Genomic DNA, 26,134 nt, shown 5'->3' with positions numbered 1-26,134 from the left:
TCTTATAACCATAAAACTATGTCGGCCTATTACAAAAGATTGCAAAGTACTTATAGAAAAGGTTACAAAACAGGTAGCACTTAAAAGTTATGCAGAGCGTGTATAAAATATAAGTGCACGGTCGTAACCAGTGTTTAAAATGTCAGGTAGTAAAGTCTCCGTATACACTCAGTTAATACATAGTCTGGTGTGATAAAAATCTAAAAGGATTATACAATTACCAAATTAGTCACACACTCTTACAAAAGTTAACTCTAACACAAAGAATACATTGAACCAAATGCAATTGCTGTTCTTCGGACACACTACGAATTAAAACTGATCGAATGTAGAACTATTGTTATCCTTCCCTCCCCTCTGTACAATGAGTCCCTTTCGACTCCCCTCATGCCGATAACACTATGTTCCCACAAGCTTTTTATGATGTGAGGCTGAAAGCTGAAGGCTGCCAGTTTTCACTGGCTCTCTGTCTCTCTGTGATGTGGAAATAAGTACAAACGGTGGGAGCGGCTTCTCCAAGCAGTCGCTCTGTGGTTAACTCCCGACTGTGTGATCCCTGCGCCGTCCAAAATCTCATGGTGCCTCTCTCTGTCAAATGAAGCTGAGCAGAGTCACGTGATATTAAAAGCTGGTCGCAGCTTAAAAAGGATAATATACTATTAAGTTAATCGGTTAGTGTACTCTGATTGTGCGTAAACTAGGCTAAAACTAATCATTACACATCGATTTCCCCGCACAATTCTCTTGCCTCTGCCTTCCTCTCCCGTACCAGCAACAGCAAGTCTGAGCTGCCGCCATTCGTTGCTTTTCATGCCGTGCATGTCTCCTTCTCTCTATTTTCCCTTGTTTATGTCTGACGAATTGAACTGTATCTGTTACTCTTGGGTTCGGGCCATCTCCCTCCCTCTCTCTCTCTCTGCCTCCCGATCTCGGCTTGTCTACTTAGTTGAATCACCTTCGCCAATATCAAGTCTTCACAGGACTGCAAATTGTCTGGTAATGCGTCATCCACTCCTCCCACAATTATTCTGTCACGAATTAGCACCTCTTTCGTAATACCGTACTCAGTCTTCTGCTAATCGGCATAAATCATTAATAAATGCGCCGCTGCTTTCCTGACGCCTACGGGTATGTTTATTGAACTCTGCTCATCCCGCCATGGTGCTCTGGCGGAGAATGAACGGTGTCTCCGATGAATCAGCGACTTTCCGCACGTGTGGCTTTACCCTCGTCGATCCCCCAGGGTAACTTAAAGTGTCATCCGCACGGTCGCCCATTGCGTATAGAAGTGTGCTGACCTGCCCACAGTCTGGCTTTGCTGCGAGACCCGAGGTGATGCGCGGAATCGAGCAAATCACTTGTACCACTTTGGCCGCACTTCAGCCTGGTGGCCTGGAGCTTTTCTCAATGTGCTCTGGTGGAGGTAGAGATTTTTCTACCGCCATCTTTTTCCCGCTTGCCACCATATATGAGAATCAGTCAAACGTACTCCACTATACTACAGTTCCATAAGTTTCTCCCTCATTCTCACCCTCACTTGCCTGTAATCGGTCTTCTCCCTCTCTCATTGCCTCTCTCTCTCTCGTTCTCATGTGGCCTTGTTCATTCCCTCAGTTTCTCATTTTCCACCTTTCTCATTGTCTCTCGTTATTCTCTCATTCTCTCTCTCTCACTCTCTAACATTTTTCTCTCTCTAACACTGTTTCCTTCTCTGTCTCTCTTTCTCTCCAAGACTCTTTCTCTGCTGCCGTCTCTCGAACATTCTTTCCCTCTCTGTCTCGTTCTCTCTAACACTGTTTCCCTCTCATTCTCTCTCTGACACTCTATCTCTGTCTCATTCTCTCGCTCTCTCACTCTCAATCATTCCTTCTCTCTCCATCGCACTCTCTCTCTAACATTCTTTCCCTCTCTGTCTCGTTTTCTCTAACACTGTTTCCCTCCTTCTCTCTAACACTCTTTCCCACTCTCTCTCCCTATTCTTTCCCTCTCTGTCTCGTTCTCTCTAACACTTTTTCCCTCTCACACTCGTTCTCTCTGGCACTCTCTATCTCATTCTCTCACTCTCTCTCTCTGACACTCTATCTCTGTCTCATTCTCTCGCTCTCTCACTCTCTATCATTCCTTCTCTCTCCGTCGCACTCTCTCACTAACATTCTTTCCCTCTCTGTCTCATTTTCTCTAACAGTTTCCCTATCTCTCTAACACTCTTTCCCTCCCTCTCTCTCTGTTCTTTCTCTCCCTGCCTCTCTCTGCTGCAGGAGATAAGGTTAAAGGTTTGGCTTGGGAAGGATAAAAGGAACCAGCTTACTCATGTGACCTAGCAACATAAACCAAGCAAACTGCATTCTCAAGATGTAATGAGGATTTTTTACATTTTTATTTACAGGATGTGGGCGTCGCTAGCTGGGCCCAGCATTTATTGCCCATCCCTAATTGCCCCTTGAGAAGGTGGTGGTGAGCTGCCTTCTTGAACCGCTGCAGTCCCTGTGGTGTAGGTACACCCACAGTGCTGTTAGGGAGGGAGTTCCAGGATTTTGACCCAGCGACAGTGAAGGAACGGCCGATATATTTCCAAGTCAGGATGGTGAGTGACTTGGAGGGGAACTTCCAGGTGGTGGTGTTCCCCATGTGTCTGCTGCCCTTGTCCTTCTAGATGGTAGTGGTCGTGAGTTTGGAAGGTGCTGTCTAAGGAGCCTTGGTGAGTTGCTGCAGTGCATCTTGTAGATGGTACACACACTGCTGCTACTGTGCGTCGGTTGTGGAGGGTGTGAATATTTGTGGATGGGGTGCCAATCAAGCGGGGCTGCTTTGTCCTGGACGGTGTCGAGCTTCTTGAGTGTTGTGGGAGCTGCACTCATCCAGGCAAGTGGGGAGTATTCCATCACACTCCTGACTTGTGCCTTGTAGATGGTGGACAGGCTTTGGGGAGTCAGGAGTTGCCTTACTTGCCGCAGAGGAGATGGTGGTGTAGTGGTGATCCAGGGGTTGCTTGGCTCTGGGGACATGGGTTCAAACTCCACCATGGCAGCTGGTGAAATTCCAATTCAATGTTCAATAAAAACTGGAATATAAAGTTAATCAGTAAAGGTGAACATTGAAATTATCACGATTGTCATAAAACCCCCATCTGGTTCACTCATGCCCCCTTTAGGGAAGGAAATCTGCTCTCCTTACCCAGTCTGGCCTACATGTGACTCCAGACCCACAGCAATGAGGTTGACTCTTAACTGCCCCCCTGAAATGGCCGAGAGAGACACTCAGTTCAAGGGGCAATTAGGGATGGGCAACAAATGCTGGCCTTGCCAGCGACGCCCACATCCCATGAAAGAATTTTTAAAAAATGCCCAGCCTCTGACCTGCTCTTGGAACCACAGTATTTATATGGCTAGTCCAGTTCAGTTTCTGGTCAATGGTAACCCCCCAGGGTGTTGATAGTGGGGGATTCAGTGATGGTAATGCCATTGAACGTCAAGTTGGATTCTCTCTTGTCGGAGATGGTCATTGCCTGGCACTTGTGTGGCGCGAATGTTACTTGCCACTTGTCAGCCCAAGCCTGAATGAAAGAGCGGACTCAAAAGCACCCAGATAGCATCCTTTAAAATTAGGAATGGATTAGACAGGGTAGATGTGGAAGGAATAGAACCATAGAACACTACAGCACAGAAAACAGGCCATTCGACCCTTCTAGTCTGTGCCGAAATATTATTCCGCTACTCCCATTGACCTGCAGCTAGTCCATAGCCCTCCAGACCCTCTCCCATCCATGTATCTATCCAATTTATTCTTAAAACTTAAGAGTGAGCCCACATTTACCACGTCAGATGGTAGCTCGTTCCATACTCTCCACCACTCTCTGAGTGAAGAAGTTCCCCCTAAACCTTTCCCCTTTCACCCTAAAGCCATGTCCTCTCGTGTTTATCTCTCCTAATCTAAGTGTTTCCACTTGTGGGGGAGACCAGAACTCGGGGCGATCGATAGAAGATCATCACCCATAAATCCAATCGGGAATTCAGGAGAAATGTCTCTACCCAGAGAGCGGCGAGAATGTGGAACTCGCTCCCACAGGGAGCGGTGGAGGTGAATAGTGTCGATACATTTAAAGGGGTGGGGGGTGGGGAAGCTGGATAAACACATGAGGGAGAAAGGGATAGAGGGATATGGGGATGGGGTGAGATGAGGCAGCTCGAATTGGAGGGGGGAGGGGGGGGGTATAAACACCAGCACAGAGTAAAAGGGCTGAATGGCCTGTTTCTGTTCCATACATTCCACCTAATTGCATCGGAAAGGTGGAAGTAATTTTACTATACAGAGTGTGGTTAAGACGTCTTGGAAGGTGACAGGACAATCTTAGCAAAGCTGTTTTTAAAAATAAATGGGGCCCTTGGCTTTATTAAAAAGAGCACTAAAGTGAGCAAGTTCTCCTGAAGCTGTATAAACCACAGCTTGGGCCTCAGCTGGAGTATTCAGAGAATTGCATTTTAGGAAATGTGTTGTGGTTTTAAAGAGGTCGCCAAGGGGATTTACCAGAATGGGACCAGGAACGAGAGGCTTCACTCATGCAGAGACACTATATGCCGGAGTCCCCAGCCTGGGAGCCATGGGGTGGGTGGGGAGAGGGGGGGGGAAGTAGTGCCTGTAACAGCTATTAAAAGTGAAACTGAGAAACCTTATGAATATTCCTCAGTTTCTCTTTTCAAAGCTGTTATGGACACTGCTTCCCCTGACTGATCCAGGCCGGAGGTTCCAACCTAACGTCTCTACACAAGTGGAGCCCATCATTCCCGGTCCCATTCTTTCATTGTCTGCCCCCTCTATCCATTAACAAACCTTCTATCCACGCTGATATATTACCCCCCACCCCCCCCAACTCCACCAGCCCTTATTGGCATATTAATCTTTGTGCGGCGCCTACTCAATAGAAGCAAGCAGCAGGAGAAGGCTGTTCAGCCCATCAGGCCCATGCTGGCCCTCTGAAAGTGCTATCCAATCAGCCCCACTTCCCCCCCACCGCCATAGCCCTGAAAATTTCTTCCCCTTCCATATATTTATCCAAATCCCCTTCCGAAAGTTCCCGTTGAGCGTGCTTCCACCCCCTCCCTTTCGGGGAACGCGTTCCAGGTCACAACCTCCTCGCTGTCAAGGGGAAAACAAAATTCTCCTCATCTCCACCCCCCTCCTCTGGTCCGTATGCTAATTCTCTTTAATTCCTGTCCCTCTGGTTACTGACCCTCCTGCCACTGGGAATAGTTCCTCCTTATTTTCCCTGTTATGATTAATTTTACTAAACAGGTTCAGAAAGATACAACAATTTCGAATATCCATTTTATATATTCAGGGTACGTACGATGTGAATTAACAGGTGAATTGTGGTCGGACACACCACCCCACACAATAGATGACAGATGCGACCAAAGCGGATTCTGTGGATCTCTCGATAACCCACCCAGGCACTTGTCACACCGCGAGCCAACCAATCCCAATGCAACCTCGTCTTCCTCACAAGGGTTTCCAATCTTCGCATTCGAAGATCTCGCCTCAGGAATTCTCCCTCAAAGCCGCTGCTGCTCGGACGGCTTCAGCCACGACCCACCTCGCCTTCCGAGACTTCTTTCCCCCCCGGATCTCCGAGCACGTTCACGCTCCACCTCCCAAGTACAGTTTTAGACCTTTGGCCGTGCCGAGCAGAACACCGCTGCTCCAGAGGGTTACCTTTGCCCCAGCAGGCCGCAGCACTGAGTCACCAACCTTCGGCTGCCTCCTCAGGTCTTCAGGATTCCTCTCATGCCCGCTTTGCCTAAAGTCCGCTCCTTGCAGCTCCTCCTTGAACTGGGAGTCTGATTCTCTGCTCTTTTCTTTAACTTCACTTAGGGGACTTATTTCTGTCCGTTACCCCCTTGCGCGGGACTGACTTTCGGGGGCCGCTCCCTGTACCCCTCTCCGGATTAGGACCTCTCCCTGCCCCCCTCCTCCCATGTCCCGCTCCCTGGGACCCCTGCAAGACCACAGTGCTCCATGTCAGCTCATCTGACCCGCGTTTTCACACTGTCCTGTTTCTCCCCTTCTGCGCTGAGGGGGGCAGAGATTGGTCCCCGACCTGAGCAGCTTAAAAACCCTGAACAGTGCCCACAGGCGGCTATTTCCCAGCGGGCGCATGCTCAGGAGGTCTGAGGCCCATCGGGAACTGGAGCCCCCCACCGATCTAATAACCAAAGAAGGCGAGTTTGGGTTCCGGCGCAGCGCTGGTCAAAAACCCTTCGTGATTTCGAACGCCTCGATTAAATCTCTCCTTAACCTTTGCCACTCAAAAGGGAGGCAGTGGCGTAGTGGGTATTGTCAGTGGAGTGGTGACCTAGGGTAATACTCTGGGGAACTGGGTTCAAATACTGGAATATCTGGTGGAACTTAAATTCAATTAAAAATCTGAAGTTAAAAGTCTAACAATGACCATGAAATTGTCACTAAAACCCATCTGGTTCACTAGCCTCCTCGAGGGAAGGAAATCTGCTGCCCTTACCCAGTCTGGCCTACATATGACTCCAAACCCACAGCAGTGTGGTTGACTCTTAAATGCCCTCTGACTGAGGGCAGTTAGGGATGGGCAACAAATGCTGGCCTAGCCAGCGACGCCCACATCCCATGAATATTCCCTTTTGTTAAAAATAAAGAGGAACAGTCTTACTCAAATGAAGTTCCTCATTCCTGTTATTGGCTACGTACATCTTCTCCGAACCCTCTCCAAGTCTTTCACATCCTATTTGTAAAGGTAGATTGAAATGCGCTGGGGATGGGTCAACGGTTGTTTTTCTCTGCCAAGTGGGTACACGTGAAATGAGGGAAGGTTGCGGAGTGAGACTGAGTGGGGAACTCTCTCAGAGAGCTAGCATTAGTCCAATGGGCCAAAGGGCCTCCTTCCATTGTGTAGAATTCTCTGCTTCAAGACCCCAGGCGATGGCCCTTGGCACCCGCTGTTTATTCACAATCACAAACGCTCTCAAATCCACCGTCCTTTCCACAGGCGGAGCTGGGAACGATGTTGCCTGATGAGGGGACGGAATGGCTCCTACACCTTCTCCGAGAGGTCCAGCTGGAACAGTTCTACCTGAGGATCCGCGATGACCTCAATGTCACCCGCCTCTCACACTTTGACTTTGTTAAGGCCGTTGACCTGGAGCGGATTGGAATGGGACGGCCAGGTACAGGGGGGGTCTTCCATCGAATCTGGTGTTCACAGGGGAGAAGCTTCACCTCAATTCGTCCTCCTAATCCATCCTTCCCTCCGCCCGGTGTCTCTATCTCTCCCTCCGCCCGGTGTCTCTCTCTCTCCCTCCACCCGGTGTCTCTATCTCTCCCTCCGCCCGGTGTCTCTATCTCTCCCTCCGCCCGGTGTCTCTATCTCTCCCTCCGCCCGGTGTCTCTATCTCTCCCTCCGCCCGGTGTCTCTATCTCTCCCTCCGCCCGGTGTCTCTATCTCTCCCTCCGCCCGGTGTCTCTAGCTCTCCCTCCGCCCGGTGTCTCTCTCTCTCCCTCCGCCCGGTGTCTCTATCTCTCCCTCCGCCCGGTGTCTCTATCTCTCCCTCCGCCCGGTGTCTCTATCTCTCCCTCCGCCCGGTGTCTCTATCTCTCCCTCCGCCCGGTGTCTCTATCTCTCCCTCCGCCCGGTGTCTCTATCTCTCCCTCCGCCCGGTGTCTCTATCTCTCTCTCCGCCCGGTGTCTCTCTCTCTCCCTCCGCCCGGTGCCTCTATCTCTCCCTCCGCCCGGTGTCTCTCTCTCTCCCTCCACCCGGTGCCTCTATCTCTCCCTCCGCCCGGTGTCTCTATCTCTCCCTCCGCCCAGTGTCTCTCTCTCTCCCTCCGCCCGGTGTCTCTCTCTCTCCCTCCTCCCAGTGTCTCTATCTCTCCCTCCGCCCGGTGTCTCTCTCTCTCCCTCCGCCCGGTGTCTCTATCTCTCCCTCCGCCCGGTGTCTCTATCTCTCCCTCCGCCCGGTGTCTCTATCTCTCCCTCCGCCCGGTGTCTCTATCTCTCCCTCCACCCGGTGTCTCTATCTCTCCCTCCGCCCGGTGTCTCTATCTCTCCCTCCGCCCGGTGTCTCTATCTCTCCCTCCGCCCGGTGTCTCTATCTCTCCCTCCGCCCGGTGTCTCTATCTCTCCCTCCGCCCGGTGTCTCTATCTCTCCCTCCGCCCGGTGTCTCTATCTCTCCCTCCGCCCGGTGTCTCTATCTCCCTCCGCCCGGTGTCTCTATCTCTCCCTCCGCCCGGTGTCTCTATCTCTCCCTCCGCCCGGTGTCTCTATCTCTCCCTCCGCCCGGTGTCTCTATCTCTCCCTCCGCCCGGTGTCTCTATCTCTCCCTCCGCCCGGTGTCTCTATCTCTCCCTCCACCCGGTGTCTCTATCTCTCCCTCCGCCCGGTGCCTCTATCTCTCCCTCCGCCCAGTGTCTCTATCTCTCCCTCCACCCGGTGTCTCTATCTCTCCCTCCGCCCAGTGTCTCTATTTCTCCCTCCGCCCGGTGTCTCTATCTCTCCCTCCGCCCGGTGTCTCTTTCTCTCCCTCCGCCCGGTGTCTCTCTCTCTCCCTCTGCCCAGTGTCTCTATCTCTCTATCTTCCCTTGCGCCGAATCGCTCCCTCTCTCTCTCTCTCTCTGTCTCCAGACTGCGGCCGGAATCGCCCCAGATTTGCACCAAGTGCGATCCCGGGTGTGAGAATCGGCGTTTTACCCGGCCGGGCACCGTGGCGAGTTCTCGCGCCGTATTGCCCGCTTCCCGCCTCATTCATGATGCAGTCACTCGCTGTCTCGCTGTGGGGGGCAGCCTCTGAACCGCCCTCCACACCGTTACCCCACCGATTCCTCACTCTGGGAACCACACTGAACTCCAGCCGCCCACACGGTTCCCAATGCTCCCAAACCAGGGGCTTCCCCAGTGAAGACAGGGCCCCGAAAGCCAAGGAGAGCTCAGTGACGCCCCCCTCACTGCAACGCCTTCTGGGGGACCCACAGTGATGTCCTCCACCATCCCCGCCCCGGTCTGGCCGCAGGAGGTCCAGCAATCTCACCGCTCCGGCTCGGGAGACGGTGACAGGGGTGGGGTCAGCACAGGAGCGGATAATCCCGGCTTGTTCACTCCCTTTGGGGAAGGAACCCTGACCTATCGGCACCTCCGGAGAGGCAGACGGCGGCACAGCGGTAAGGCCACTGGGATAGTAATCCAGGGGCCCAGGCTAATGCTCTGGGGGCAAGGGTTCAAATCCCACTACGACAGCCAGTGGAAATTCAATTCAATTAATGAAATGTGGAATATAAAGCGATGGTGACCATGAAACTATCATCGATTGTTGTATAAACCCCATCTGGTTCACCAATGCCCCCCTTTAGGGAAGGAAATCTGCCCGTCCTTACCCGGTCTGGCCTACATGTGACTCCAGACCCACACAGCCATGTGGTTAACTCTGGCCTAGTGAGACACACCTGACCATCAAGATGCACCAGGGGTGAGCTGTGCGCTGAAATTACTCTTCCCTGAGTAGGCCGTGCGCCAAAATCTTCCTTCCCCAGGCAGCCGTACACTTCACCCCATTCTCGTCTAGTCCAGGCGTGACTTTTCCAACACTCTGCTGTCCGGCCTCTCGCGTTTCATCCTCCTTAAATTGACCTCCGCTGCCCAAGTCCCCAACTCCACACACAGACCGGTTCACCCCTCCTCCCACCACCCCCCCAGTACTCTAGACACACATTCTCCATCTGGCAACTCTCATCCTTGTTTTCAAATCCGTCCCCTCTCCCCCTCTATCTCGGTAACCTCCTCCAGCCCTACAAACCCCCCCCCGACCTCCGAGACCTCTTCCCTGCTCCATTTCCGGCCTCTTGAGCAACCCCACTCCTCCCCCTGCCCCCCCCAACCTCAATTTGAATCGCTCCACCATTGGCGGCCGTGCCTTCAGCTGCCTGGGGTGGGGTCCTAAGCTCTGGAATTCCCTCCCAGCCTCTACCTTCCCTCCTTTCCGACCCTCCTTAAGACCCGCCTGTCTGGTCAAGCTTTCAGTTGACATGCGGCTGGGTAACCAATATTTTGTTTGATAATCGCCCCAACGAAGCTCCTTAGACTATTTCGTTAAAGGCGCTATATAAATGTAAGTTGTTGGTGTGGTTTTTCCCTGGGGTGGTGGGGGCGGGGGCTGTGTGCTGGTATTCCCCTTCCCCACCCCCTGTAAGATGAGCACTGGGATCTTCCCTTGAGGCTGTGCTACAGGACTCGCCTACCCCGAGCCCCCTGTGCGCTGAGTTTCCTCTTCCCCCGTGTCACATTTGTTACCAAGCTTCCCAAACGCAAACCCTCAACTGACAGGACCCTGGTTCCCCTCAACTGACAGGACCCTGGTTCCCCAAATTAACTTTAACCTGATTTACTGCGTGTGTCGCTCAGTCAGTGTTCCCTGATAACCTCTGCTGTTTGTGTCTCTCCCTCCCTCCCTCTCCCTCTCTCCCTCTCTCTCCCTCTCTCTCTCTCTGTCTCAGGACACAGACGTCTCTTTGAGGCTGTTAAAAGAAGGCGATTGGCAAGCCGGCCCAAATCCTGGATGTCAAAGGTACAGTGGGGGTCATTTCAAAGGAAGGCTGACACCTCTGAAGCAGAGGCAAACCCGCATCGGAGGCTGTTCCGACAAGGTTTTGTTTTTATTCCTTCACGGGATGTGGGTGTCGCTGGCTGGGCCCAGCATTTATTGCCCATCCCTAGTTGCCCCCCTGAGAAGGTGGTGGTGAGCTGCCTTCTTGAACCGCTGTGGTGTAGGTACACCCACCGTGCTGTTAGGGAGGGAGTTCCAGGATTTTGACCCAGCGACAGTGAAGGAACGGCTGATATATTTCCAAGTCAGGATGGTGAGGGGCTTGGAGGGGAACTTCCAGGCGGTGGTGTTCCCCATGTATCTGCTGCCCTTGTCCTTCTAGATGGTAGAGGTCGTGGGTTTGGAAGGTGCTGTCTAAGGAGCCTTGGTGAATTCCTGCAGTGCATCTTGTAGATGGTACACACACTGCTGCTACTGTGCGTCGGGGGTGGAGGGAGTGAATGTTTAAGGCGGTGGATGGGGTGCCAATCAAGCGGGGCTGCTTTGTCCTGGACGGTGTCGAGCTTCTTGAGTGTTGTGGGAGCTGCACTCATCCAGACAAGTGGGGAGTATTCCATCACACTCCTGACTTGTGCCTTGTAGATGGTGGACAGGCTTTGGGGAGTCAGGAGGTGAGTTATTTACTGCAGGATTCCCAGCCTCTGACCTGCTCTTGTAGCCACAGTATTTATATGGCTAGTCCAGTTCAGTTTCTGGTCAATGGTAACCCCCAGGGTGTTGATAGTGGGGGATTCAGTGATGCCATTGAATGTCAAGGGGCAATGGTTGGATTCTCTCTTGTTGGAGGTGGTCATTGCCTGGCACTTGTGTGGTGCGAATGGCACTTGCCACTTGTCAGTCCAAGCCTGGATATTGTCCAGGTCTTGCTGCGTTTGGACATGGGCTGCTTTGTTCAGCTGATTCCTGGGATGAAGGGGTTCATCGCATGAGGAAAGGTTGAGCAGGTTGGACCTGTACTCCTTGGAGTTTAGAAGGATGAGGGGTGATCCCCTTGCGACTTATAAGATTCTGAGGGGGCTCGACAGGGAGTTTCACCTGGCAGGCGGAGGTGAGGGGGCATCTAGAACTGGGGGACACAGTTTGGAGGTAAGATAGACGCAGATTAGGAGGAACCTATCCTCTCAGAGTCCTTGTAATTCCCTTGCCCAGAGTGCGGAGGAGGCTGTGTCATTGAGTACATTCAAGGCTGAGGTGGATAGATTGTTGGTTGACAAGGGAGACGAGGGACCAACAGGAGGTGAGGCCACCATCAGACCAGCCATAATCGCATGGGATGGCAGGGCAGGCTGGAGGGGCCGAACGGCCTACTCCTGCCCCTATTTCTTTTCTCTTCTCATGAAAGACTTGCATTCCTCTCACACCGTGCCCGACCACAGGGCTTTTCAAAGCCCCTCTCACCCGAGGGAGGACATTGTGAAGTACGAGCACTAGAACCCGACGCCGGGTCGCGTTGTGGCTCAGGTCTTGCCTCACGAGTCAGAAGGTTCCGAATTCGAGCCTGACTGCGGGGCTCACGCTCCAGGGGGCAGTACTGAGGGAGCCCTGCGCTGTCGGCGGTGCTGTTTTACGGACGCGATGTTAAACCAAGGGACCCACTCGGGTGGATGTAAAAGATCCCACCATTTCGAGGAAGAGGGGGAGGGAGTTCTCTCTCCCCACCCCCTCCCAGCCCAGTGCCCTGGTCAATATTTACCCCTCAATCAACATCACAGAATGGCCATTATCACATTGCTGTTTGTGGGAGCTTGCTGTGCGCAAATTGGCTCCTGTGTTTCCTACATAACATAAGAACTAGGAGCAGGAGTAAGAGATTCAGCCCCTCGAGCCTGCCCGGCCATTCAATACGATCGTGGCTGATCTCATTTCGGCCTCAACTCCAATTTCCCACCCTCTCCCCATAACCTTTCAACCCGTTACTCATTAAAAATCTGTCTATCTCCTCCTTAAATTTATTCAGCGTCTCGGCATCCACTGCACTCTGAGGTAGTGAATTCCACAGATTCACGACCCTTTGAGAAAAGTAATTCCTCCTCATCTCTGATTTAAATCTACCGCCCCTTAGCCTAAAACTATGGCCTCTCATTCTAGAATGCCCCACGAGGGGAAACATCCGCTCCACATCTACTTTGTCTGTCCCCCTTTAGCATCTTATATACCTCAATTAGATCTCCTCTCATCCTTCTAAACTCTAGCGGGTATAAGGCCTATAACTACAGGAACTACACGTCAAAAAGTTGGCTAGGCAGTGTTTGGAGAGACATGGAAAGCGCTATATAGATGTAATTTTTTTTTAAACACAATTAGCACACAGTAAGATCCCACAAACAGCAGTTATTGACCCAGATAACTTTTGCATTACATTCATGATTTTTTTTTATTCATTCATGGGATGCAGGCAGCACTGGCTAGGCCAGCATTTATCACCCACCCCTAAATGCCCTTGTTTAGAGGACAATTGAGAGTCAGCCCCACTGCTGTGGGTCTGAAGTCAGATGTAGGCCAGATAAGAACAGCACTCGGTGACCAGATGGGGTTTTCACAACAATCAGCAATGGTTTTGCGGTCATCAGAAACTTACAGAATACTGAAAGGCCTGGATAGAGTGGGACGTGGGGAAGATGTTTCCATTAGTAGGAGAGACCAGGACCCGAGGGCACAGCCTCAGAGTAAAGGGAAGACCTTTTAGAACAGAGATGAGGAGAAACTTCTTTAGCCAGAGAGTGGTGAATCTATGGAATTCATTGCCACAGAAGGCTGTGGAGGCCAGGCCATTGAGTGTATTTAAGACCGAGATAGATAGGTTCTTGATTGGTTAGGGGATCAAAGGTTACGGGGAGAATGGGGTTGAGAAACTTATCAGCCTTGATTGAATGGTGGAGCAGACTCGATGGGCCGAATGGCCTAATTTCTGCTCCTATGTCTTATCATCAGAATTTTAGCTCCAGATTTTTATTGAATTCAGATGTCACCAGCTGTTGTGGGAGGATTTGAACCTGGATCCCCAGAGAATTACCCTGGAACACTAGCACCAGAGATGATACCACTACGCCACTCCTCCACTGTGACACCCACCGCCCCCATTTGCCTACCAGCCTTCCCATCTGAACCAAACCCCATCTTGTCCCCATGGGAAGCACTCTGAGGCAGAGGGTTGTTCACCCCAGAGGCTTGAGCCCCTAACCAAGGCCGACCTCCGGCAGTGCAGTGCTGAGGGGGCCCAGCACTGCCGGAGGTGCCGATTTTCAGCCTAGACGTTAAACGGAAGATGCTATCGGCCCTCCCACGGCCACTGTTTCGAAAAAGGAGGGGGGGGAGGGGGGTTTCCTGTGCCCAGAATTGGCCGGAAAAACCGCGGCAGAAACCGTGGAGCCGCTTCCCTCTCCGGGGGAATTTCGCGGGCGTGGACCCTGACGTCGCTACTACGCAGGGAATTCCTGGGACCGTCGCTCCGCTCGCCAGTCACGCCGGGCGGGAACGCCACCTTCGGCTGATTAACGTAGGCCCCACCCCCACTCTCCCCCCACCCCCGGCAAAGACTTGCATTTATATAGCGCCTCACAGCTGGCCCACGAATTACCTTTGAAGTAAAGTCACTGCTGTTAATTTGGGAAAAGCCCGGAAGGCGCAAGGTTTCCTGAATTCCCACCCGAGCGGTCCTAAATTTAGCTCGAAACGTTTTTAGGCCCCGAGCAACCATATCTCTGCTGTTTTATATTCATTCTTATTTCCGATGTCTTTTTTTGTTAATTCTCCTCATTGGGACCCACAGTGGGTTTCCATCTCTTGGAAAGGCATCAAAACATAGGAACAGGAGAGGGCCATTCAGCCCCTCAGGCCTGTTCTGCTAACTAGGCCATGGCTGGTTTCTGACTTACCCGCCTTTGCCCCATATCCCTCGGTTAAGAGATCGGTCTCAGATTCGGGATTAATGACCGATCTGGCGTCGTTCGCGTGTTGCTGAAGAGAGTTCCCAATCCCTACCCTCCTTTGTGTGTGGAAATGTTTCCTCGTTTCACTCCTGAACGCCCTGGCTCCGACTGTTAGACTAGGGGGTGGAATCGACCCTGAGCGCGGGAGCCGGAGGGACAAGCGACACTTCACCCGCTCACCTGCGATGGCGGCTTCTCACGCCGTAGCGTCCCAGACCCGCCGCGTTCCCGGGAAGCAGGCCGTTTCCCCGTGGCGGACGGGCTCTGATTCGCCCGCCCACACACCATCACCTTCCTCACGCCAGCCGCCATATTTCAATTACCGCCGCGCGCGCGCGCAAAAACCTCTCGGCGCTCCCAGCCCAGGGCTGCTGCGTATAGGACACGACCCCGAAAGGCAAGAAGACTGCAGCCCCCCCTCAAGGTTTGGTGACACGTCCCTCGAGGGCCTTTTTGGACACCGTGGAGGCCCATCGGGATGTCCGCTACCCCCTCCTCCCAGCTCTGGCCACAGGAGGGGGCAGCAACATTAACACTCCGGCTCAGGAGGTGATGGCAGAGGTGGTCGGTGCCAATGCCGCACAGGAGAGGTTGGCAATCCAGTGCAGGTAGAGGATGAATGATCTCACCCGTGCCACCAGGGTAAGGCAACCATCTCATCACTCTAAACCCACACACTCACAAGCCCATCACCTGGCATCTCACTCACTGCCAACTCAAGGGGCATCACCACCCATCCTCACACACATACCCTCACATCTCCACATGGCCTCATCTCCTCTGGAATCTGCCCCCTCAGCCCTCACCATCTTGAGGCCACCTGCACTGGTCAACGTGTGCCCCCACACACACCCTGGGATACCCCCATTCCCCAGTATAGCCCTCGCCCTGCAGCCTCTTCCCTTGCCCGAGGCCACTTCTCCCCCTTCCCCCTGTACAACCCTCAACCTGTAGCCATTGAAAAGCCTCTCCCGTCTTAAGGCTGGTCTGGTGGGTAGGCAGAGACCTGCCCGTGTGTGCCCCCCACCCCCCTAAAAGTGATGTGGTGTCTGTGAAGCCTGGCGCTGATGGACTGCGAGTGCTGCCCGAAGCGAGGTGGGCAAACAAACCCCGCAGTCCCGAGTGAAGTGCGGCCCACCAGGTGCACGTCTCTTATGTTCGGTTGTGAAACACGTCGGGCGTGTTTTCCCGCCGATGTGGACAGACGATCCGGCGGTGGGGGGAGGTCGGCGGTGGGGGGAGGTCGGTGGGGGGGGGGGTGGGGGTATGATTCCGGCTGGCTGGCCTTATAACGATGGATTACAATGAGGACCCTGACGTCTGATAGCGGGGAAATGCGGCCCGCTATCGATGGGCTGAGCGGGCGGTCGCAAACTGGTTTCACCACATTATGAAACCGATTTTGGCTTTCTCGCCATACTTTGTCAGTGTTATGTTGCCAAGCTGCCATTTTGTCAGTGTTAGGTTGCTATGCCGCCATTTTGTCAGTGTTATGTTGCTATGCCGCCATTTTGTCAGCGTTATGTTGCCAAGCTGCCATTTGGTCAGTGTTATGTTGCTATGCCGCCATTTTGTCAGTGTTATGTTGCTATGCCGCCATTTTGTCAGCGTTATGTTGCCAAGCTGCCATTTTGTCAGTGTTATGTTGCTATGCCGCCATTTTGTCTCCCCAGATGTTCAGCACAAGGGCTGGCGATTACGATCACCAGGCATCGTACGCGGGCGCCTCTTTGTCATCCCCGGAGTCCGAGATGGCCCCGAAGTGCCTGATTAACGACAAGGACGTGGCTTTGTACGAGCGGCTGGGGAATGGCTCCTTCGGAGTGGTGAAGCGTGGGGAATGGAGGCTGCCGAACGGCCGCATTGTGAGTCGCTGGCACGCAGCGCACACCTGGTTGAGCGGCTCATCCCGCTGCGCGCTTCCCCACCCCCCCCAACCCCACCCACCCTGCCCAAATCCAGGCCGCCCTGGACCGATGCGTCAACTCAACAGGCCGCACGCCTGCCCTTTCAGTCAGAAGGCCGTGGGTTCCAGGCCTGTTCCAGAGACTTGGGCAGAAGATCCGGTGCCAGTACTGAGGGGGTGCCGCACTGTCGGAGGTGCCGTCTTTCGAATGAGGTGGATGTAAAAGGTCCCACGGCCATTATTGGAAAACGAGGAAGGTCGGGGGGCGGGGGGAGAGGCGAGTTCTCCCTGGTGTCCTGGGGGGGGCAACATTTATCCCTCAGCCATCGCCACTAAAAATACAGGTGGCCATTATCGCCCTTGGATCGCCGTGTGTGGGATCTTGCTGTGCTCTAACTGGCTGCCACATCCCCTACATTACAAGCAGCGGCGGCCGAGTTGAAAAGCACCCCATCAGCTGTAAAGCGCTTTTGGGGGCATCCTATCCTGAAAGGCGCTATACGAATGCAAGGCTTTATTTCGCCACCGCTGCCCGGTGCTTTCCAATGGTCACTGGGCGCTGGAGAGGTTTCGGGCAGGAGCAGGCCCGTCGGTGTTGGACGTCTGACTGGGCGGGAGGGTTATTGAGGAGTGGGCATAGTTTTCCTGTTGGCACTGAGGGCAAGGTTGGCAATGGGCTGGGCGGGGGGGGAATGGTGGGCAGGCCCCTGACGAATAATCGAACAAGGCACGGAGGCCGGGGCCTAGCGATGGTGCCTTGGTGTTGGCTCCTTGTCTTTGTTGGTGGGGCTTCCCCCATTCCCACCCCACCCCCCTGTGGTTTAACCTCCGCCCTCGCCTTTCAGCTGAACGTGGCTGTGAAGTGTCTGAGGTCGGACATCTCGAACGAGACGGACGCCATGGCCGATTTCCTACAGGAAGTGAATGCGATGTACGCCATCAACCACCCACACCTCATCCAGCTGTACGGGGTCATCCTCAGTCACCCCATGAAAATGGTGAGTACCAGCTTGCCCACATTGCCAAAAGCCTCTCTGTACAGCCTGACGCCGGATGGGGGGGTCTCACATGGTATCTGCGGCTCCATCCACCAACGCCTCGCCCTCTCTCTCTCTCTCTCTCTCTCTCTCTCTCTCTCTCTTTCTCTGTCTCAACCTTTCTTACCTCTACTTCCTGAGAAAGGGGCCTAGGTTCCGGCTCGGGGCTTGGAATCAGTGTCAAATGTGCATCTTTTCTGGGTTTTGAAGTCAGATTGGGGCCTGGACTCCGGCTTGGAGCCGGGATACGGGCCTAGGTTCTGGGTGGAGGCCTGGGTTATGGGTTGGGGGCCTGGGGCCTCGTTTTTGGGTCGGAGTCTGGAGCCTAGGTTCTGGGTTGGGGTCTGGGGCCTAGGTTCTGGGTTGGGGTCTGGGGCCTGGGGCCTGGGGCCTAGGTTCTGGGTTGGGGTCTGGGGCCTGGAGCCTAGGGTCTGGGGCCTGGAGCCTAGGTTCTGGGTTGGGGTCTGGGGCCTGGGGCCTAGGTTCTGGGCTGGGGTCTGGGGCCAGGGGCCTAGGTTCTGGGCTGGGGTCTGGGGCCAGGGGCCTAGGTTCTGGGCTGGGGTCTGGGGCCAGGGGCCTAGGTTCTGGGTAGGGGTCTTGGCCCCAGAGCTTATATTCTGGGTTGGAGTCTGGAGCCTTGGATTTGAGCCCTGGGTCCAGGGTCCTGGGGCCTGGGCCCTGGGTCCTGGGGCCTGGGCCCTGGGTCCTGGGGCCTGGGGCCTGGGTCCTGGGGCCTGGGTTCTGGATTGAGGCTTAACGACTCCTGTTGGCCTAGTTCCAGGATTCACACTGGCCACCGGTCATTTACTCAAACTTGCCACAGGCCCTGGGTTCTGCACCATCAGGACAATGTTTTGTTGGTGCTGCCTCAGTTGACAAAAACGACCGGAGAAATTCAAACTAATAATAAGCCTATTGGAGTCTGAGATCAATCATTCAACATAAAATATACATCCCCTTTGATTCACAAGTGGCAATAAATTATTCAACACAATTACATTTCTATCCAGCAAAAAAAATCTTATTGTCACAGAATATGATGGAATGTTCTGTGTGTGGAAGTTGTCTCCATGTCTACCTGGAGAGGGGGAATGTAGGGAATAGAAAACATTTCACTCGAATAAGCCTGGGTCGATCGATGGTCAGATAAAGACGACAGATCCCTCTACACTGTCCGCATCAAACACTCCCAGGACAGGTACAGCACGGGGTTAGATACAGAGTAAAGGTCCCTCTACACTGTCCCCATCAAACACTCCCAGGGCAGGTACAGCACGGGGTTAGATACAGAGTAAAGCTCCCTCTACACTGACCCCATCAAACACTCCCAGGACAGGTACAGCACGGGGTTAGATACAGAGTAAAGCTCCCTCTACACTGTCCCCATCAAACACTCCCAGGACAGGTACAGCACGGGGTTAGATACAGAGTAAAACTATCCAGTTGGAAGACTGGACTCTGCTGGAATTATCTGGACATTCTCTTCCCCCAGACCAGCCACCCTGGGCTTTGCTATTCTCCTCAATTACTGACCGCTTTGTGGTAGTAAATTCCTCAATTTAACCTCTTGTTTGGTGGTTATCCTGAGTTCCTTATTGGATTTTTTAGTGATTCATCATATGTTATATTTATGGCCCCTTGTCCTGGTCTCCCCATAATTGGAAACATTTCTATGTCCACCCTATAAAACCCCTTCGCAATCTTAAAGGTCTAGTTTATTTTAAACCTTTCCCTGCTATTCACCTCAAATACTCCTTCTGACAACATTTTAACCGCTCCTCGGATAAAGAAGTTAGTTCGATCCTTTGCTAAAACTGTGGCATTGCTTCCAAAAGTGGAGGTAGGGAGATAATTCCCATACAGCCGTGCCCGATGATCCCTGGAATGCTCCGAGTACAGGGGTGAGAGAGGCCAAGATGAGGAATCATTTCAACAGGAAATTCGATGGGCACCAAAGGGGAATAAATGTTCAGAGATACAGGGGGAGAGTTGGGGAATGGGACTGGCTGGATTGCTCTCCAGAGAGCCGGCATCGACTCAATGGGCTGAATGGCCTCCTTCCTTGCTGTACTGGCTCCGTGACTATGGCTCGGTCACTGTGGCTTCTCTTGGTGAGATTGCCGATTTTCAAGATTGACCAAGTGACCACGTGACAGGAACAGGAGATCTTCCTACCGTCCCTTTGGACACAACCCCCAGTCAGTGGGAATGGAAAGTGATTAACACACGGCAACTGCAGATCTCTCTCTCTCTTTCTCCCTCTCTCTCTCCCTCTGTCTGTCTCTGTCTTTCTCCCGCTCTCTCTCCCTCTGTCTGTCTCTGTCTTTCTCCCTCTCTCTCTCCCTCTGTCTGTCTCTCTCTTTCTCTTCTCTCTCTCCCTCTCTCCCTGTCTGCCTCTCGCTTCTCACTCTCTCTCTCTCTCACCCTTCCCTTTCTTTCTCTCTCTCCCTCTGTCTCTCACTCTCTCCCTTTCTCCCTCCCTCCCTTTCCCTCTCTGTCTCCCTCCCTCCCTGTCTCCTTCGCTCTCTCTCTCTCCCTCTCTCTCTCTCCCTCTCTCTCATCCCCTCTCTCTCTCTTTCCCTCTCATCCCCTCTGTCTCTCTCTCTCTCCCTCTCCATCTCTCTCCCTCTCTCTCTCTCCCGCTCCATCTCTCTCCCTCTCTCTCTCTCCCTCTCTCTCTCACCCCTACTCTCTCAACCCCCCTCTCACTCATCCCGTCTTTCTCTCTCTCCCTCTCATCCCCTCTGTCTCTCTCTCCCTCTCCCTCTCCATCTCTCTCTCCATCTCTCTCTCTCTCCCTCTCTCATTCTGCTTTTCTCTTGCTTTCCGTTCTCTATTTTTTTCCCTCACATTTTCCAAGGATTATACTGAATCGTAGCGCAGCAGGTGTCCATTCGGCCCATCGTGCTTCTCCTGGCTCAGAGTGACCCAGTTATAGTCCCGCTCCACCCCTGCCCTTACCCTATCGCCCTGATCATTTTTTCCTTTTCAAGTATTTGGGTATTTCCCGCCTTTGGAAGTTATGATCCGAGCTGGTTCCACTTCCACTGACCTTTCAGCAAGTGATCCCATCCTCACAATTACCTGTGTAACTGCGGAGGGGAGGGGAAGAGGAAGGGAGGAGAGGGGAGGGGAAGGGAGGGGAGCGGGAGGGGAGGGGAGCGGAGGGGAGCGGAGGGGAGGGGAGGGGAGCGGAGGGGAGGGGAGCGGAGGGGAGGGGAGCGGAGGAGAGTGGAGGGGAGGGGAGGGAAGCGGAGGGGAGGGGAAGAGGAGGGGAGGAGAGGGGAGGGGAGGAGAGGGGAGGGGAGGAGAGGGGAGGGGTGGGGAAGAGGAGGGGAGGGGAGCAGAGGGGAGGGGAGCGGAGGGGAGGAAAGGGGAGGGGAGGGGAGCGGAGGGGAGGGAAGAGGAGGGGAGGGGAGCGGAGGGGAGCGGAGGGGAGGAGAGGGGAGGGGAGGGGAAGAGGAGGGGAGGGGAGCGGAGGGGAGGAGAGGGGAGGGGAGCGGAGGGGAGGAGAGGGGAGGGGAGAGGAAGAGGAAGGGAGGAGAGGGGAGGGGAGCGGAGGGAGGAGAGGGGAGGGGAGCGGAGGGGAGGAGAGGGGAGGGGAGGGGAAGAGGAAGGGAGGAGAGGGGAGGGGAGCAGGGGGGAGGAGAGGGGAGGGGAGGGGAAGAGGAAGGGAGGAGAGGGGAGGGGAGCGGAGGGGAGGAGAGGGGAGGGGAGCGGAGGGGAGGAGAGGGGAGGGGAGGGGAAGAGGAAGGGAGGAGAGGGGAGGGGAGCGGAGGGGAGGAGAGGGGAGGGGAGGGGAAGAGGAGGAGAGGGGAGGGGAGCGGAGGGGAGGGGAGGGGAAGAGGAAGGGAGGAGAGGGGAGGGGAGCGGAGGGGAGGAGAGGGGAGGGGAGGGGAAGAGGAGGAGAGGGGAGGGGAGCGGAGGGGAGGGGAGGGGAGCGGAGGGGAGGAGAGGGGAGGGGAGCGGAGGGGAGGAGAGGGGAGGGGAGGGGAAGAGGAAGGGAGGAGAGGGGAGGGGAGCAGGGGGGAGGAGAGGGGAGGGGAGGGGAAGAGGAAGGGAGGAGAGGGGAGGGGAGCGGAGGGGAGGAGAGGGGAGGGGAGGGGAAGAGGAGGAGAGGGGAGGGGAGGGGAAGAGGAAGGGAGGAGAGAGGAGGGGAGAGTTCTCCCAAGTGTCATATTACCAATATTTATCCCTCAACCAGGAGAGGTGGTGATATTTTTGACACTAGACGAGTCTTCACCGTGACCAGGGAGTGGAATCTGAATTCAATATAAAACCTGGAATCCAAGGCCTGGTGATGACCACAAAACCATCGCCTATCGTCATTAAAAACCTCATCCGGGTCACTAATGCCCCCTTTAGGGGAGGGAAATCTGCCGTCCTTACCCGGTCTGGCCTACATGTGACTCCAGACCCACACGGCCAGGTGGTTGACCCTGAAAGAGGGCAATTAGGGGTGGGCAATAAATGCCGGCCCGGCCAGCGACGCCCACATGCCACGAGCAAATAAAAGAAAACCCGATGTAACGAAAGCCGATTATTTGGTCATTGTCACGTCGCTGGGTGTGGGAGCTTGCTGTGCGCAAATTGGCTGTCACGTCCTGTATGGCAACGCCGACTGAACCTGAAAAGTGTTTGATTGGCTGTGAAGCGCTTGGGAACGCAAGTCAGTCATCAAAGGCGCTATCGAAATTCAAGTCTTCAGTTCTTTTCCGCTCCGATTCTTACGGCTGAATCCGTGTCCTAATCCGGGAACAGTTTCTCCCGATTCGCTCTATCGGATCCCCCTCACCGACCCCTCTCTCTCCCCCTCTCTCGCCTTTAGGTGACAGAGTTGGCGCCCTTAGGCTCTGTCTACGACCACCTGAGGGCGAGACACGACTCCTTCCCCATCCACTGCCTGTGGCTCTACGCCGTGCAGGTGTGTGAGGGGATGGAATACCTGGAGTCCAGCCGCTTCATACACCGAGACCTCGCAGCTCGCAACATCCTGCTCGCCTCCGAGGAGCTGGTGAAGATCGCAGACTTCGGACTGACCCGCTCGGTGTCGAACTCCAATCATTACATAATGCAGGCTCATCGCAAGATCCCCTTCGCCTGGTGAGGTCACAACTGCACTAAACATGTGTGTGTGTGTGTGTTCATGTGTGTGCACATGTACGTGTGTGTGTGTATTCATGTGTGTGCACATGTACGTGTGTGTGTGTGTTCATGTGTGTGCACATGTACGTGTGTGTGTGTTCATGTGTGTGCACATGTACGTGTGTGTGTGTGTTCATGTGTGTGCACATGTACGTGTGTGTGTGTTCATGTGTGTGCACATGTACGTGTGTGTGTGTGTTCATGCGTGTGCACATGTACGTGTGTGTGTGTTCATGTGTGTGCACATGTACGTGTGTGTGTGTGTTCATGTGTGTGCACATGTACGTGTGTGTGTGTGTTCATGCGTGTGCACATGTACGTGTGTGTGTGTTCATGTGTGTGCACATGTACGTGTGTGTGTGTTCATGTGTGTGCACATGTACGTGTGTGTGTGTTCATGCGTGTGCACATGTACGTGTGTGTGTGTTCATGTGTGTGCACATGTACGTGTGTGTGTGTTCATGTGTGTGCACATGTATGTGTGTGTGGGTTCATGTGTGTGCACATGTACGTGTGTGTGTTCATGTGTGTGCACATGCACGTGTGTGTATGTTCATGTGTGTGCACATGTACATGTGTGTGTGTGTTCATGTGTGTGCACATGCACGTGTGTGTGTGTTCATGTGTGTGCACATGTACGTGTGTGTGTTCATGTGTGTGCACATGTACGTGTGTGTGTGTTCATGTGTGTGCACATGTACGTGTGTGTGTTCATGTGTGTGCACATGCACGTGTGTGTGTGTTCATGTGTGTGCACATGTACGTGTGTGTGTTCATGTGTGTGCACATGTACGTGTGTGTGTGTTCATGTGTGTGCACATGTACGTGTGTGTGTTCATGTGTGTGCACATGTACGTGTGTGTGTGTTCATGTGTGTGCACATGTACGTGTGTGTGTGTGTGTGTATGTGTGTGTGCACATGTCTATATATGTGTGTGCCCCTGTGTGCATGCATGTGTTTGTCTGCGTGCATGAGTTTGTACAGACATATGTGTGTGCGTGTCCAGCTATGTTTTTTAACTCTTTCACGGGTTGTGGGCGTCGCTGGCAAGGCCAGCATTTGTTGCCCATCCCTAATTGCCCTTGAACTGAGTGGTCTTGCTCGGCCATTTCAGAGAGGGGGCAGTTAAAGAGTCAACCACATTTGCTGTGTGGGGTCTGGAGTCACATGTAGGCCAGACCGGGTAAGGACGGCAGATTTCCTTCCCTAAAAGGGGTATGAGTGAAGCAGATGGGTTTTTACAACAATCGATTGTTTCATGGTCACCGTGACTGAGACTAGCTTCACATTCCAGATTTTATTAATTGAATTTAAATTTCACCGGCCGCCTGTGGTGGGATTTGAACCCCGTGTCCCCAGAGCCTTACCCTGGGCCCCTGGATCACCAGCTCAGTGAGTGTGTGTGTGAATGTGTGAAAGACTATCTCACAGAATCATGGAATTGTTACAGCAGAGAAGGAGGCCATTCAGCCCATCGTGTCTGTACTGGCTCTCCGAATGAACAAATCGCCTAGTGCCGCTCCACCCCCGCCCCCATCTTCTCCCCGTAAACCTGCACATTCTTCCTCTTCAGATAATAATCCAACTCCCTCTCGGATCCCTCGATTGACTCTGCCTCCCCCCCACACCCTCTCAGGCAGCGCATCCCAGATCCTAACCACTCGCTGGGGTGAAAAAGTTTCTCCTCCTGTATCCATTGCTTCTTTTGCCAATTATCCTAAACCTGTGCCCTCTGGTTCTCGATCCTTCCACCAATGGGAACAGTTTCTCCCTGTCTACTCTGTCCAGACCCCTCATGGTTTTGAACACCTTGATCAAATCTCCTCTCAACCTTCTCTTCTCCAAGGGAAACAGTCCCAACATCTCCAACCTGTCTACGTCGCTGAAGTTCCTCATCCCTGGGACCATACCCGTGAATCTTTTCCGCATCCTATCTAATGCCTTCACATCCTTCCTAAAGCACAGTGCCCAGGACTGGACACAATACTCCCAGCTGAGGCCGAACTAGTGTCTTAACCAAGTTCATCATAACCTCCCTGCTCTTGTACCCTATGCCCCTATTAATAAAGCCCAGGATATTATATGCTTTGTTAACCACTCTCTCAACCTGTCCTGTCACCTTCAATGACCAATACACCCAGGTCCTTGTGTAGAGTAGAAAGGGTAAAGCTACAATGTGTACAGGTGTGGGTATACGTGCTCTATAATCCAATCCTGTGTGACTGTGTGCAGACTACGATCATTGTGCATTTACCCTAGCGATTCAGTCTAATTGTTGCGTAACCACACGTGTAAATGCTGTACAATATGGGGCTGGACAGTCACTGGGTGTGAGTGCCTGTACAAAAAGGGATTATACAGCTCTACACGTATGTATACCCATGCAGTTACCCAACAGGCAGTGTGTGTACAACGTCCCTGTGCAGGGCAAAGGGGGAAATCGCTCCCCACCAACTGTGCACCACTTCATCCTTTGATGCCAAACAACTTGACCATTAGCCTGGTTTACAAGTCCAGTGAGAGAGAAAGTGTGTGTGTGTGCGTGTGTGTGTGAGCATGTGCATGTGCGTATGTCTGTGTGTGTGTGTGCATGTGTGTGCGCGTGTCTGTGTGCGCGTGTCTGTGCGCGCGTGTCTGTGCGCGCGTGTCTGTGCGCATGTCTGTGCGCGTCTGTGCGCGTGTCTGTGCGCGTGTCTGTGTCTGTCTGTGTCTGTGTGTGCGTGTGTCTGTGTGTGCGTGTGTCTGTGTGTGCGTGTGTCTGTGTGTGTGTGTGTGTCTGTGTGTGCGTGTGTCTGTGTGTGTGTCTGTGTGTGCGCGTCTGTGTGTGTGCACGTCTGTGTGTGTGCGTGTCTGTGTGCGTGCGTGTCTGTGTCTGTCTGGTGTGTCTGTCTGGTGCGTGTGTCTGGTGCGTGTGTCTGGTGCGTGTGTCTGGTGCGTGTGTCTGGTGCGTGTGTGTGTGCGTGTGTGTGTGTGTCTGTCTGTCTGGTGTGTGTGTGTGTGTGTGTCTGTCTGGTGTGTCTGTCTGGTGTGTCTGGTGCGTGTGTCTGGTGCGTGTGTCTGTGTGTGCGTGTGTGTGTGTGTGTGTGTCTGTGCATGTGTGTGTCTGTCTGGTGTGTGTGTGTGTGTGTTTGCCAACACGAAAGGGCTGAACCAGCAAAGAGACTCTGACCTCAGCCACTGAACCGACTCATCGATAGCCTGTTTCTCCTGTGTGTGTTATTCTGTGTCATAGGTGTGCTCCAGAAAGCCTGAAATCCGGAACGTTCTCCCACGCGTCCGACGTCTGGATGTTTGGAGTCGTGTTGTGGGAGCTGTTCTCGTACTGTGAGGAGCCTTGGATGGGGATGTATGGCCGAGAGGTAAAAATAGGCCGGTGCTTTTCGAGACAGAATCATTCTGACACGGGGGGTCGGAGGGGGGAGGCCATTCAGCCCATCACGTCCAATAACGATGAGAGGTTCCTGAGAGAGTAGAGAGGGAGAAGTTATGCCCTCTG

At 53.6% G+C, this 26,134-nt stretch overlaps 1 protein-coding gene across 1 annotated transcript in view; it reads left to right on the top strand.

Moving 5' to 3' along the window:
* LOC144671847 (activated CDC42 kinase 1-like) overlaps nt 1-26,134 on the top strand; it is a 134,005-nt gene that overhangs the window by 27,978 nt on the left and 79,893 nt on the right. The window contains 7 exon segments of the mRNA XM_078533896.1: nt 2,387-2,584; nt 7,016-7,193; nt 10,511-10,581; nt 16,223-16,414; nt 17,301-17,453; nt 22,321-22,595; nt 25,871-25,997. Of these exon segments, the coding sequence (XP_078390022.1) occupies nt 2,582-2,584; nt 7,016-7,193; nt 10,511-10,581; nt 16,223-16,414; nt 17,301-17,453; nt 22,321-22,595; nt 25,871-25,997 (999 nt within the window). The 5' untranslated portion in view covers nt 2,387-2,581.

The sequence above is a fragment of the Cetorhinus maximus genome, chromosome 34 (assembly GCF_964194155.1).
Source record: "Cetorhinus maximus chromosome 34, sCetMax3.hap1.1, whole genome shotgun sequence".
NCBI classification, from domain to species: domain Eukaryota; kingdom Metazoa; phylum Chordata; class Chondrichthyes; order Lamniformes; family Cetorhinidae; genus Cetorhinus; species Cetorhinus maximus.
This window is presented reverse-complemented; position numbering and strand designations above follow the sequence as displayed.